The 13881-nt window shown below is 35.8% G+C and overlaps 1 protein-coding gene across 1 annotated transcript in view; it reads right to left on the bottom strand.

The window, feature by feature from the left end:
* Nucleotides 1-1122: 1122 nt before the first annotated feature.
* esn (espinas) overlaps nucleotides 1123-13881 on the bottom strand; it is a 158026-nt gene continuing 145267 nt past the window's right edge. The window contains exons 5-6 of the mRNA XM_067776072.1: nucleotides 9359-9562; nucleotides 1123-6817 (exon numbers count right to left, since the gene is read on the bottom strand). Of these exons, the coding sequence (XP_067632173.1) occupies nucleotides 5306-6817; nucleotides 9359-9562 (1716 nt within the window). The 3' untranslated portion in view covers nucleotides 1123-5305. The remainder of the gene's footprint in view (nucleotides 6818-9358; nucleotides 9563-13881) is intronic.

Genomic DNA, 13881 nt, shown 5'->3' with positions numbered 1-13881 from the left:
AAGTAAAAACTTTGTCGAAGCCTCCCAAAACATATTGTCGAACCCTCCCCCGTGCACTTATTTCAGATTTTTCGCTCCAAAATATACATCTTAGTGTTACTGAAAAAGGCTTTAAAAGCAATAAATCTTAATTTTATTGCAATATTAATGGGCAGAAAACTCATGTTATATATTCTATATTGTACACTTTACACGCGAATACTTACCAGCAATTTTTACATCAACACTTTTCAAAAATAAAAAATCTTGTCTGCATACTATCGCCGTTGAACAAGCACTGAATAGCTTTCATGACAGGGTCACACTCAATTTGGTTACTGTTTATTGGTGGAATAAGAACAATGGCAGTAATAACGGCGGCCAAATTTTAAAAAGTCGAAGCCTCCCTCATGTCGAAGCCCCCCCTTCTACCCTATGCAGTTTAGTACTTATCGGGTATTTGTAAACTGTTTGCTTCCTATTTCTACTACTAATATTTTTCGAAAAATTGCAAAGAAACAGCACAGTTAACCGATGTCAATTCGATTTGGGAGCAAAATGGCTGCAATTGTCAAAAAATTTGTCTGTCGAGCAAACCTCTTGTGATTGAATCATGCAATAAAGCTAGATTTTAAGCTGTCATAATTGTCATAGATGACAGGTAAGTCAGAGTTCATGTTATCATCAAAAACTCATTTTTGTTAAAATTGCTGATGGAGGTTATTTAATACAAGCTGACGATATATTCCTTAATTGCTAAATAAAATTTCCTCATTCAAAATGTAAGGAAAAAGTAGCAAACGTTTTTTATATAAATAACTCAGAAAAAATTTGTTGCGACTTTTTCCTGTAGAATCAGGAATTTTGTGAATTTTTGTGAGTTTTTATATAAAAAATATTTTGTATGAAATTTGTTTTGTCTTTGCTTTTGTCCGTCTTACACTGGACTTATTTTAAAAACTTTTTAAAATCACTTTGTGTAATATATTTGATTTATAATTTTTGGACTTATCTGATAATGAATAGGTGCGTATATATTTTTCCTTACATACATATGTATATGGATATATATTAATAATGATAATAAGCTTTAGTAAATAGTTTTCATAAAATTATTACAATAACCATTTTTACCGCTATTTATGTAAATATACATAATTTACAAATATATGTATTGATTTTGTACACAGTTTCTTTAAATATGTTTATTAAGGTTTGTGTTTTTTTTTTTGCTAAACAGCTACAACTACTACGATATGGAAGTTCTTCAGTGCTTTTTATATATACAGAGCGAATATGCTCTTTTATAAACAGTAAATACATATATGTAATTTTTTTTTACAACCTTTTGGGAGGGATTTTAGTATAGCGAGAGCTTTTTGAAAATAATGCCGACAGTCGACTTTCATTCCGAAAATGAAAAGAGTACTCGCTAGCAGCGTTGTCAAGTGAATTGATAACAAATTTGTTGAAAATTTCGACATAAAAATCTTCTTCATACCTATTGTATTCCTGTGAGCTGAATCCTTTGCGAATCGCAATTCGAAAACTGACAAATGAGGTAATAAAATAATTTTAAAAAATGTTTTAAGTTAAACGGTTTTATTGAAAACACACTTACGTGAAGTAATAATAATACTAAAGGCTAGAAAATAATTGGGTAGGTCCTAGGTACTAGTCATCACACTCCTCATCAATCAAGGGCGTTGATCAGACAATTAAATAAAATCGTTGGACTCTTCAAATTTCTATTGGATCAAGTTTTTAGTATTTATTTAATTGCCTATTATTTCTGATTCTATTTAGTTCATTTAGTGACTCATTATTACAAGGACTCTCTCCTGACAATTTGTTACAATCTAAGTCCTCAATACATACATGCTTGTCCCTCCTCCAACTCCAAAATATTTTGATGTCACTTCTACCGGACTGTATGTAATATATTTTCCAAATATGAGCCAAATGGGACATCATAGGTCGCTTTCTATTCTTGTATGTATTATGTGTTCCAAATATGAGCCAAATCGGACGACAAATACGATTTTTGTGAATATATCCAAACTTGCGTCACCTAGCGGCGTTTTTTGTCATAGGGCGCTTTGTATTCTCGTGTTCTTGTATGTATATGTGTACGATTTTTGTGATCTCGATCATTGCGCCACCTAGCGGTGTTTTTTTTTCTAATTATTGCATTGTAATCGGGTTCTGAACTATATTTCAAGTTTCAAGGGAAGTTACTTAAATTTCAATTATAAAATTCGTGCCAGCCAGCCAACCAGCCATCCAACCAACCAGCCTGTCAAGTCAAGCTAAATAAAACCGTTTAAAAAACAGCTTCCAATGTGGAACTCACTGTGGCTTTAATTGCTTAAAATATAAAACTTTTACCGCCAAATTGTTTCAATACCCAAACCTTTACTACCCTGCAGTCAAACCAACTAGTTCTATACTAGAAAAATACTAGTTTGCAAAAAATCACAAATAGTTAGAGTTCTGTCTTTTTTTCCATATTAGCAACTGGTATTTTTAACACGGCGATGTCCTACGTCTCAGCATCAGCATCATACCGGTTGACGAGTCATTATATGAATGAACCAGAATCGAACCAGATGATACACTAGTCAGTATATGCATCAGGGTCATAACAATTAATGCACTAGTAAGCCTCTCGCCAGAATTATACCAGATGGCATTCTACTTAATTTAAGAAATAGTTATTGATAACAGCGTTCTCCGGGCGGGACCTCGCGATACTACTTCCTGAATTAGGGTGGACTAGAATTAGGATCTCCTTATGTTAATCTGGATCAACCGGCTAAGTTGGATGGTGCCTTATCTCATCGTAGTGCTTGATATGTTTCCTAACTGCTTTTGGAGTAGTGCACGGTGGTTGACTGTGTCATAAGCTATTGGCAGGTCAAGTGCCACGAGAACCGTGTTATGATGGATTTTTGGTTGATTCAGTCCGCAATATATCTGGGGCCATGCTGATGCTTGTCTAATGGAATATTTATCTTTAAACGAATGACATCGCTAGATTCGACTCACCATCTTTAACTGAGTTTCCGGGCTTCGGTATTGGGATTATCCTTGTAATTCTTTATTATTCTGAAATGACATAGGCCTAAATGACAAGTACGAAGCATGCGTTAGGTAGCTGATGCCCTCAATCCCAAGGTGTTTTAACATCGGCCTAGCTATTTCGTCTGGGCCTATCGATTTAAAAGGCTTGGCCCTTTTGATGGCTTCTTTAATATGCAGAAGTAACGGTGAGGTGGTATGTGCTGGTGTTTGTGTTTATGTGCCCGTTGATTTGTACGAAATCTAGCCTTGTTTACTGAAGTATGTATTGCAAATTGCCTTTAGAAAGCATTGTCGCATTTAATCGAGTTCGACAGACAAAATCCAAATGAAATATTAACTAGTATAAATAACGCCACAAAATTCTAGTCAATAAAAGATTCAAAAACTGGCTAGTATGAATAACCTCGAAAAATTCTAGTCAGTGAACTATTCAAACACCAACTAGTATAAATAGGCCCACAAATTGACTAGAATAATGAACTAGAATATTTGCTGACTACTTTGGCTTTTGAATGCAGGGTACTAAAGAAATGTAAAAATATTTACTGAGACTATCTTAATAGTCGTAATTAAATAAATAAATTTCAAGTATAACTTTTTCGCTACGTTAATCGCCAGTTATGAACAAATTATAGAAATGCCAACTTTTTTCCCAGATAGGTCTCTACTATCTCTATAGTATCATCCCTAACTGTAAGCACGGAATAAAAGCAACCCTTCCAAAGAAAAGCGTAAACAAGATGGCCGACAGACTGATTTTACATCTTTTAATCATAATTAAATTATTGCGGTATAGCCCTAATATGAACCTGGAAACACTTCCATTATAGTCCCGAAAATATGCTAGAAACAATCCCGAAAAATCCCAAAATTATAATGCATATAATTGTGAAAAATTCCAGAGATAAACCCACAGTGATCCATAGAAGAAAGCATACCTGAATATTTAAAAAAGGATGGGTCCAATACACTTTTGAAACACTTTTTTAACAAATTCTTCCTAAATGGTCTTGAAACAGTTCCAAAAACAATCTCTAAATGATGGTTCAAAAATATCTCGTAGCAATCCAGCAGCATCGATATGGCTCCGAAAATATTACGGAACTATCCCAAAAAGCCCCAAAACAGTTACAGAATGGTCTAGGTAATACTATTGTGAAAACCAAGAAGAAATTAATTCGAAACAATTTTGCGAAGATCTCGATCACAAACGCTAAACAATTACGAAATAGTCCTTAAACAATTTTGAAATAGGACAGAAAGGCCACCTTAAAAACCCAGAAATGGTCCCTTAACAGTCTTGAAGTAGTCACGAAATAGTCTCAAAACTATTCCGAGCACAATCCCGAAATGGTCCTGAAGAAATGTAGAAATATTATTATTATTATTATTTATTAGGATAATATAAAATATTACACTAATTGAAATATTTCGATACAGTCTCGAACTGGCCCAAATAGTACCATAAGTAGTCCCTTCCCCTTAATTGCCAGACCACGACATACATATATTACCCATATGCAAAATTTTTTTGGTCTAAGTTACATAGACCCAGAGCAATGACGATTTTTAAAAATGTTTCAGGAAGGAGCTGGGACGAGATGTGCCATTCTTCCTTTTTTCCCTAATCGTTAGATGCCAACGAATGTGTCAAGTTATTATACAAAGTTATTATACTCAAAGTTATAACTACTAAATATATATAAAAAGTTGCTGTTCCCAAAGGGGTGTAGGACCCCACTCCCTCCTTTTCAAAAAGCATATTCCATAGATACTCCCACACTACTGTCTATCTCTGTGTCAAATTGCATCCAAATTCGTCCTTAAGTAAAACTTCACTTATGACAACGATGCTGCTAATTAATTAGCAAAGTATTAGCGTTGACGGCCACGGAATGTATTCTGAAGGAATTCTTTCGAAGGTTTTATTTGGTTCGTATTTTTGGAGTTCTTTGCCGATTCTTTTGATGCATTGTGGATTTTTTTTTGCATTGTTCTTCTTTTTCTGTCTCTTTACGTTTCTTGCTCTCGTGGAGCTTTAAAAAAACATACATTTCCTTTAAACACTCTCCATATCTTCTATCATCTTCCTACCCTTCCCACTTGTAGTCAACATACGCCACATACGCCTCAAGCATCCCGGCTTCTTCTCTTCCACAACCAAACGTTGCTCCTCCAATATTGTATCCAGAATATAATAACTACCCAAACTAAGCGGCGGTGGCGGTAAGATTGGAGGCTGTCATGAAATTATACAGCTTTTTGTATCGCCACCACTCGTTGCGCCGCTTGTTGATGCTGTCATTGTCGCTGCTGTACCACCACCTATCAGTGATGCAGCACCACCGCTGCCACCCAATTGTTGTTCGTTCGCTGCCTGTTTGCGCTTTCGCTCGTAGGCGATCGCATCATTCGGCACATAGGATACACGCACACCACCATAATGTCGACGCGCTGGTATGCGATACAAATAATCATCCATATCGCTTGATGAACTCGACGAGCAGGTAGAACAGACGCTTGCGGCGTCACAATTGTCGAGCTTATTGTGCATTCCTACAGCTTGCGTCTGTGCATTATGTAATCGTAGATTGGTTTGATTGATTTGCATCTCGGAGGAGCTGCGCGACTGATTACGTTTACGTCGACGTCGTCGCGCATTCGTGCTGTCGGTGTAGCTTTTCGAGCGCGACATCGTGTCATGTATACTATGGAAGCGTACTTCTTTGAGTTGAGTTCGTGAATTGTTATCCGCATCGCTGTGGTCTTCGTTTTCATCATCATCCTCATCATCGTTGTCCACATCGGATTTGTTTCGCGCTCGTTTTGCTTTTAACAATGATTCGTAATTGTCTTCCTGTGGTAGTTCACAGTTCTCATTATCGTTTTCTAACTCCAACCCATTAGTAATCTCTTGCGTACTTTGCGTGAGCTCTGATGCGCTTGGTGAGTTTATATTGATCTTGTCGATACTCTGATAACTGTGTGAGTCATCTCCTTTCGAAAGCAACATATCTGGTAGTGAAGATGTGAGATTACCTGGATCACCAAAAATAGATTTGTCACCAGCGCAGATATTTTCCAAACTAATTCCCAACTCAGTGAGATCGATTGGTGGTGGATGTGCTGGCCGTGGCACACCGGGTAATGGTGGCATTATACTATCACAACCCGCTGCCAATTTTCCCACTATCATTAATCTATCCATACCCACCTCCATCCGTTGGCGCGTCTGTCGTTCCAACAAATCTCCAGCACTTCCTGCACTTTTGCCGTTGCCAGTACTACCGCCTAAACCATTCGCTTTTTGTCTTGTTCCCGGTCGTGGCGAACGCGCAATTTGACTCGTTGTGCTAGCGCGATGTGTTGGTCGCAGTTGTGGCCCCGAACTTGTATCTGATGGTGTAGGCGGTTCACCTTTACTGCAAGCGATTGAACAATAAATTGTGCCACGTCTCGGTAGAAATGGTCGACCCAGCAGCGAACAGCGGCAAGTACAGCACGAAAAGCACTGATCTGTCGCATGCCAATGCTGTCCATCATGACTCATTTGTCCCTGGTCAACTCCTATAACTTCTCCACAATAGTCACAATACTCGGCGAACATGGTATCGAAGCAACTCAAACAATAAGGTTTGCCGTCACGCATAATATAACGCTGTCCGCCCAGCTGGTGTTCGCATTCGAAGCAAGCAAAATGTTTCATATGCCATGTGCGACCCTCTGCTTCTGTGCATTCATCCGAAAAGATAATCTGAAAAAAAAAAAAAAAAAAACACAAAGGTGAAGAAGTTTCGATTTTTTGTTTGTTGTGGTTGTGTTTTTAAAGGTTCAGCAAGAAGCTATCTAGGGAAAGAAATTTTATTTTAAGCTAACAGAAACCTGATTCTAATGTGTGTCTACACCGAGAAGATTGCGATTAGGAAATGAGTAGGTGGCAATTCCTTTAGTAAAATCAGCAGTAACATAAGCAAAGATCCAGAAAATAATGAGGCTATGTACAAAACATCTGGAAGATATATAGGATTTAGGATCTGGTGGGCTCCGAATATGAACCAAAGGAAAGCACTCTACTTGTTACAGAATAAGAAGGGCGCGTACATTGGGTTTGAGCCACTCGTGATTGAAAGGAATGCGAGAATCGCTGCACGAACACCACCCCAAGTCAAAGTGTCCAAGTTCTTGTGCCGAAAGCTGAGTAGTCAACGTATGGCTATTGAGTAGCTGACGCCAAAACAAATAATTTGGATAAAAACATTTTCATTGAAAATAGTACCGATGGAATGACAAGAGCAACAGTTAAGATGAAAGTAAAGCCTAGTAAAACTGGTTGGCAGTTATGAACAAGTCTTCATATAATGCGACGATCTCGTTTCTTCAGTATTCTAAAGATTTTTAGGAGAAGTCACGAGATAATATTGAAAACATTCCCGAAATTATACCGAAGTTGTTTCAAAATTATCCCGACATTATTCGAAAACTCTCTCAAAAACAATACCTACTTATATACTTGATTGATGTCGAAAACAATGCCGATTTTGTCCCTAAATGGCCCTGAAATGAGATAAAAGGGGTCCACAAACGAAGCAGAAATTATTGTGAATATGTTCTAAAGAAGTCCCAACAAGATCCTAACAACAATCCTGATATAGTTCTGCAGAGATCCTAAAACGGCCTAAAAATAGTTCCGAAACTTCCCGCAAATAACCCCGAATTTGTACCTAATTGACCTTTAACGATTGCAAAATATTCCCGAAATTAATCATAACATAGTACCAAAACTATCTCGAAATGATCGCAAAAGTGGTACCGGAATGATTTTGAAAAAACAAACCTAAAACAGTTCCAAATCGAAACGGGTCCGACATATTTACGTAATTTTCAAATATTCTAAAAATAATCCCGAAATAGTCGAGAAACGGTTCCCTAATGATTCCGAAATTATTTCGAAACTATTGCGAAACCCTAAGAAGTGGGGAAATGATCCCAAAATTATCAAGAAAACAGTCCCGAAATTATCTCGAAGTTCCCCGAAAATAACACCGATAAAATTCGAAAATAATACCGTTATTATCTCTAAATAGAACCGAAATAGTTCAGATATGATTGGTAAAAAACCGGATATAGACCTGAAATGATCTCGAAATGATACCGAAGACAATCCCGAATTAGTCCTTGGACGATCCCGAAAACAAATACGATATTCAGTAGGTTAACCGAAATGGTCTCGAACTTAACCTCTAATACTCGGCAAGTGATATAAAAATTATGCCGAAATAATCCACAGGTAGTAGTGAAACAGTCTCGAAATGATAACGAAGACAATCCCTAAATAGTACTGGCATGATCCCGAAAAAAATTCCATTATTTTGTAGATTAGCTGATCACTCAGAATATTTGACAAATCGATTGCTAAGTGGAATATCAACCAATTTCCGCTGCCATTTCGAAAGCACCTTACCTTAGTATTTGTTGCGAAATAGCCCCATCTGGGCAGAAATTCAACACATCTTGACATGAGAGAGGGCGTTACTGAAAGAAGTTCTGAGGTTGTAGTTTCTGAAAAATATTTTGAGGTAAGGTGTTTTCGAACTGGTAGCCGGGATGGGCAAAATTTCACTCAGCGGTCGCAATAAACTTAAAAGCATAGTTAGCCGCAACCACAAAAAAAAAACACACACACATTGATTAGGATTGGTACCAAAAACTACTAAAATTGATAATAATCCCAGACAGGAACCCCTATAGGAAGTGAGTTGATTTTGGAGTGACCGACATATCGAACATCGATCAATAAGAAGCTAACTCAAAAATCTGAAATTTCGAAGCTAAATGTATGTCCAAACTTCCGAATTCAATACCTACCGAACTGGTGTGGTAGGCGGTGTACGCAACCACTACACAATGGCGGCCATCGTCTGTATAAATCGTTAGTAAAATACCTTTGAGTCATCCCATATCGAAGTGTTGATAAGGCAACATGGAAAAATTGTATGAGTTCTTATTCGCATTATTTGCTAATATCACAGAAAGCTTCTCAAGCTATTGCAAACAAAAAAATGTCAATACTCCTAGCTTTTAAGTAAGTATACAAGATTTCCCTAATACGCTTAAAATGTAAGCCAGAAGAAAAGCCAATTTAAATTTTTGTCTGAAATTTTCGAAATCCACATTCAATTCCAACATTGACTTGACTGTATTATAAAATCACAAGACAGTTCAGGGCCAGTGAAATGCAACCAACAAGTAAATAAACAAACTGTTACTCTTAGCATTCATACTAAAGTTTACATACCTCATCACAAGCAGAGCAGCGCGGTTTTTGTGTCTCGGCATGATGTCTGCCACAATAAAGATTGCCATCTCGATGAAAATAAATCAAATCCACAAGTAATTCTTTGCAAACGTAACAAACGAAACAACCTGGATGCCAGCAAATCTGTGAGCCAACACGTTGAGCAAATACCACAATGTCACCGGAGGATAATGGCTCATCGCACTGCAAAAAAAAGAGGAAATAATACATAAAAAATTAGAATTGGGTACGGTGAGGATAATAAATGCGCAGTAGAGAATGTGTTTGATGCTAAAAGTAATAAGCGAAATATTTTGTAAATAAATGGCGTTTTTTTCGCTCATGCTTTATTTATAGCGGTAAATAAAATAGAATTTGAAAGGCAGCAATTCATTCAATTTTAAAGGAATTTAAAATGCTCGAGGTTAAGTTTTTATGCATATATGTATAGCGCATTCCAAGTTAAATCCATAGCGTTGGGCTTTAGCTACTCCTGTTGCTATAAGTATTACTTTAAATGCTAAAGCTTCAATTAGGCGAAGTTTTTCCGATTTTTATAGTGACCGTTTTTTTTTATTTGTTTGCCTATAAACAAATGAAAATGTCATTCGACTAACTACACCATTTTCTGTTGTAAATAAGAAAACGTTAGATATAAGGCGAAAGCGTTACTTCGATATGATAATAGCAACTTGTAAATGAGAAAGCTTCAAATGAAATTTCGAAAGCGTCAATTGAAATTGAGAATAGTCAGTGGTAAATTAGACTAGTCAATTGTAAATGCGAAGGCGTCATATGGAAATAATAATAATCACTTGTAAATAAGAAAGTTTCAATTGCAACTAAGGATAGTCAATTTTAAATAAGAAAATTCAATTGTAAACACCGAAAACGTCACATGAAAATGAGATTAGTGAATTGTAAATCCGAAAGCGTTATATAGAAATGAGAGTAGTCACTTGTATATGAGTAACCATCAAATGAAAATGCGAGAGTAATTGAAAATGTAAAAATGGTAATAAAGATAATCTAAGTATGTGGCTACAGGCGTGTTCTCTAAGGACCTAATGGGAAATTGCCTATGTTCCGACTGACATATCTTGTAGTGAGAGCGTATTTCAATGGAACTTAGTCGCATACCCCTTCCCATCATTGAAAAACTGACCTTACTGAAGAAGCGCATGTGCTGATGTTAAACGGACCCTTTTGTCGACTGATCGACGACACTCCACACACTGATATCGCGCCGAAGAAATATATGCACGAACCTTTTGCAATTACAGTGAAAGAAAAATACTGGTAAAATCAACCGAAATACGGGTCAATTCAATCGAAATTTCTGTAAATTTTTATCCATCGCCCCAATATGTTGAATCAGCTGCGCACAAATCGTTGATTCGTAATTGACCGTTTTAGTGGTCAAATGAACAAAAAAGATTGTTGCGACAAAAAAAAAATGTAAGACGCGATAACCTACCGAAGAGATCTCACGCCGAGCTTCTCTTCCAATTTGCGTCGTGCTCCTCTTGATTTTTCTTACAAATTGGCCGGACGGGACCTACATGTTTTATGCCGACTCCGAACGGCATCTGCAAGGCAGATGAGTTTTCACTGAGAGCTTTCATGGCAGAAATACAGTCGGAGCGCTTGCCAAACACTGCCGAGGGGCGACCCCGCTTAGAAAAATTTTCTTCTAATTGAAAAACCGTATTTCTAAAATTTTGATGTTGCTTTGCCTGGGGTGCGAACCCAGGGCATACGGTGTGGCAGGCGGAGCACGCTACCATCACACCAATAGTGGCACTTACTAACCGAACGTCAATTGGGCTTGCATCAAATATGCTGGCACACATTAAACATTATATACTTTATTATTTTGTTTTATTAAACGCACTTTCACCAAATTTTATATTTTATAATTTATTTAGATTATAGTTTTCAACTTCGCTTTGCAAATAGAAATGAAAATAATAGTCACAAAACTGATTCTCAATTCTTTCAGTTGCAGCTCAGCTCATTCTCAACTTCTTCTCCCGCATGTAGTTGCCACACTTGATTGTTTCGAACAAAACTTGTAGTATAAATGTTTGACATAATATTTTAAATAGAGAACTTGTAAGTTATAGAAAAGTAATGAATCAAATTGCTGGAGTAACTTTACATGTAATTCGGCAAGTTTAATTTTCGTAACACTTTAAGTTGAAACGATTCCAAAACAACTCAAACTTTTATGTTGTCGGAAACATCAACATAAAAAGGATGTTTTTTATTATCTTATTAAATTCGTTCGCGTGAGTGAAAATTCGTAAAAACTTGAACAAAATGTTACTAACTTTGGAAAAATCCTGTTCGTTCAAACAAAACTTTTGCAACAAGAGGGCGCAATTTTGCATTACGCTTGGAGAAGTTGCAAATTTGTACGCGGTAAATAGGTCTCCCGGTATGTCATAATTTTTTGCACAGTAAATTCAAAAAAGGGTTTTTCTTTTGTATTGATAACTGAAAAACTAGTTTTTTGTTGTTTTCTCATTTTGTGTGTTTTTTCGATTTGGTAGTTTTCTTATTTTGGTATTTTTTTAAACAAGTGGCACCATCGTCCTAAGTACAAAGTAGGGAGCGCAGTGAGCGTAAAATTCTCTTTGAAATTTACTCATGTATTGACTGTTGAAATGGCCAGTGAGATCAGTTGTGTTAACAGAAAAATCAGTTAGATTTATTAGGAATCTATCAATTTTACAGAATTTTGTTAACTTAAGAGCGAAAATTTCTCTTCTGTTGAAATCACTAGACTAATTTGTTCGTTTGACAAAGAACTCGGTCGAACTAACCATAATTCGATCAATTTCACCGAATCTCCGTTAAGTCAAGAACAACAGAACCGATTTGTTGATTTTACTAGCAGCATTTTTTTCAGTGTACAAGTGACGCTAACAGGTATTAAGTTTAAGGCTTTCTCACGTACAACAGAATATTTTCATTTCCATATGACACTTTCGCATTCATATTTGGCGCTTTCCAATTTACAATTGACTAAACTAATTTACGACTCTTATTTCCAACTGGCAGTTTCTCACTTACAAGTTACTATTCTCATTTCCATATGAAGATTTCTCATTTACGCTTGCCGGTTCTTATTTTCAAGAAGTGTAGTGTGGAATGTACCTTACATGTATATACTCAACAAACACTGAAGTTAGATAAAGATTAGAGTTAGATTATATAACTATCCCTGTTCTCGAATCTCCAATGTTCTCGAGAAACACTGGAGAAACATAGCGTTCTCTAAAAAAATGGAATCAAATTAACGAATCGAGAAATGTAATAGTTCTCTAATCCGAGTCTAATGCATTTCTTTAATGGGATTTAATGTAAATTGATTTTTCAATAGTTCTCTAACCATTATCGGGTCAATTACTCATGTTGTTTTATAACAATTTTCTCGAATCGAGATTACACAAGTTATCTTACGTGCATAAAAATAAACTCTCTAACATTGATAAAAATAAATTTTTTTCAAACAATTATTGAAGTGAACTAATAAAGATGTAAATAAATATAAATAATTTATTCTAATTCGAGCTAATTTAATATCTAATTGCATTATCAGAAGTCAATTAGATTTCTAATTGTAAAGGTAACCCAATTTTTTTTGCTAATGGCAACTAATTGCAATTAGATTTACAATAAAAAAAATTCAATTATCTAATGGGAATTAGTTGAACTATTTCTAATTGCTTAATGAATTAGAGAATATAAACCAATTGCATAAATTGGTAATTCTAATTGGAATTTAACATGTATGCTTTCAATAAATATTTTTATACCCGCTGTACTTGTACACAGGGTATTATATAACTTTGATTGGATAACGGTTGGTTGTACAGGTATAAAGGAATCGAGACAGATATAGACTTCCGTATATCAAAATCATCAGTATCGAAAAAAAGTTTGATTGAGTCATGTCCGTCCGTCCGTTTGCCCGTCTGTCTGTTAACACGATAACTTGAGTAAATATTGAGATATCACCAAATTTGGTACACGAGCTTATCTGGACCCAGAATAGATTGGTATTGAAAATGAGCGAAATCGGATGATAACCACGCCCAATTTTATATATATAACATTTTGGAGAACACACAAAAAGCTGATTATTTAGTAAATAATACACCTAGAATGTTGAAATTTGACGTGTGGACTGATATTGAGAATCTTAATAAAAATCTGAAAAAAAAAAAATAAATTTTAAAACGAGCGTGGCACCGCCCATTTGTGATAAAATCAATTTTAGAAATATTATTAATCATAAATCAAAAATCGTTAAACCTATTGTAACAAAATTCGGCAGAGTGGTTGCCCTTACGAAATCGGTTAAGGACCTCGCCCATAAAAGATTTTTTAAAGGGGCGTGTACGAATAAAATAAGCTATATCTTTGCAAAAAAGAACTTTATATCAATGGTATTTCATTTCGCAAGTGGATTTTTAACAATAAATAAAAAACTTAAAATTAAAAAAAAAGGGCGT

Source organism: Eurosta solidaginis, chromosome 3 (genome assembly GCF_040869045.1).
Source record: "Eurosta solidaginis isolate ZX-2024a chromosome 3, ASM4086904v1, whole genome shotgun sequence".
Classification (NCBI taxonomy): Eukaryota; Metazoa; Arthropoda; class Insecta; order Diptera; family Tephritidae; genus Eurosta; species Eurosta solidaginis.
This window is presented reverse-complemented; position numbering and strand designations above follow the sequence as displayed.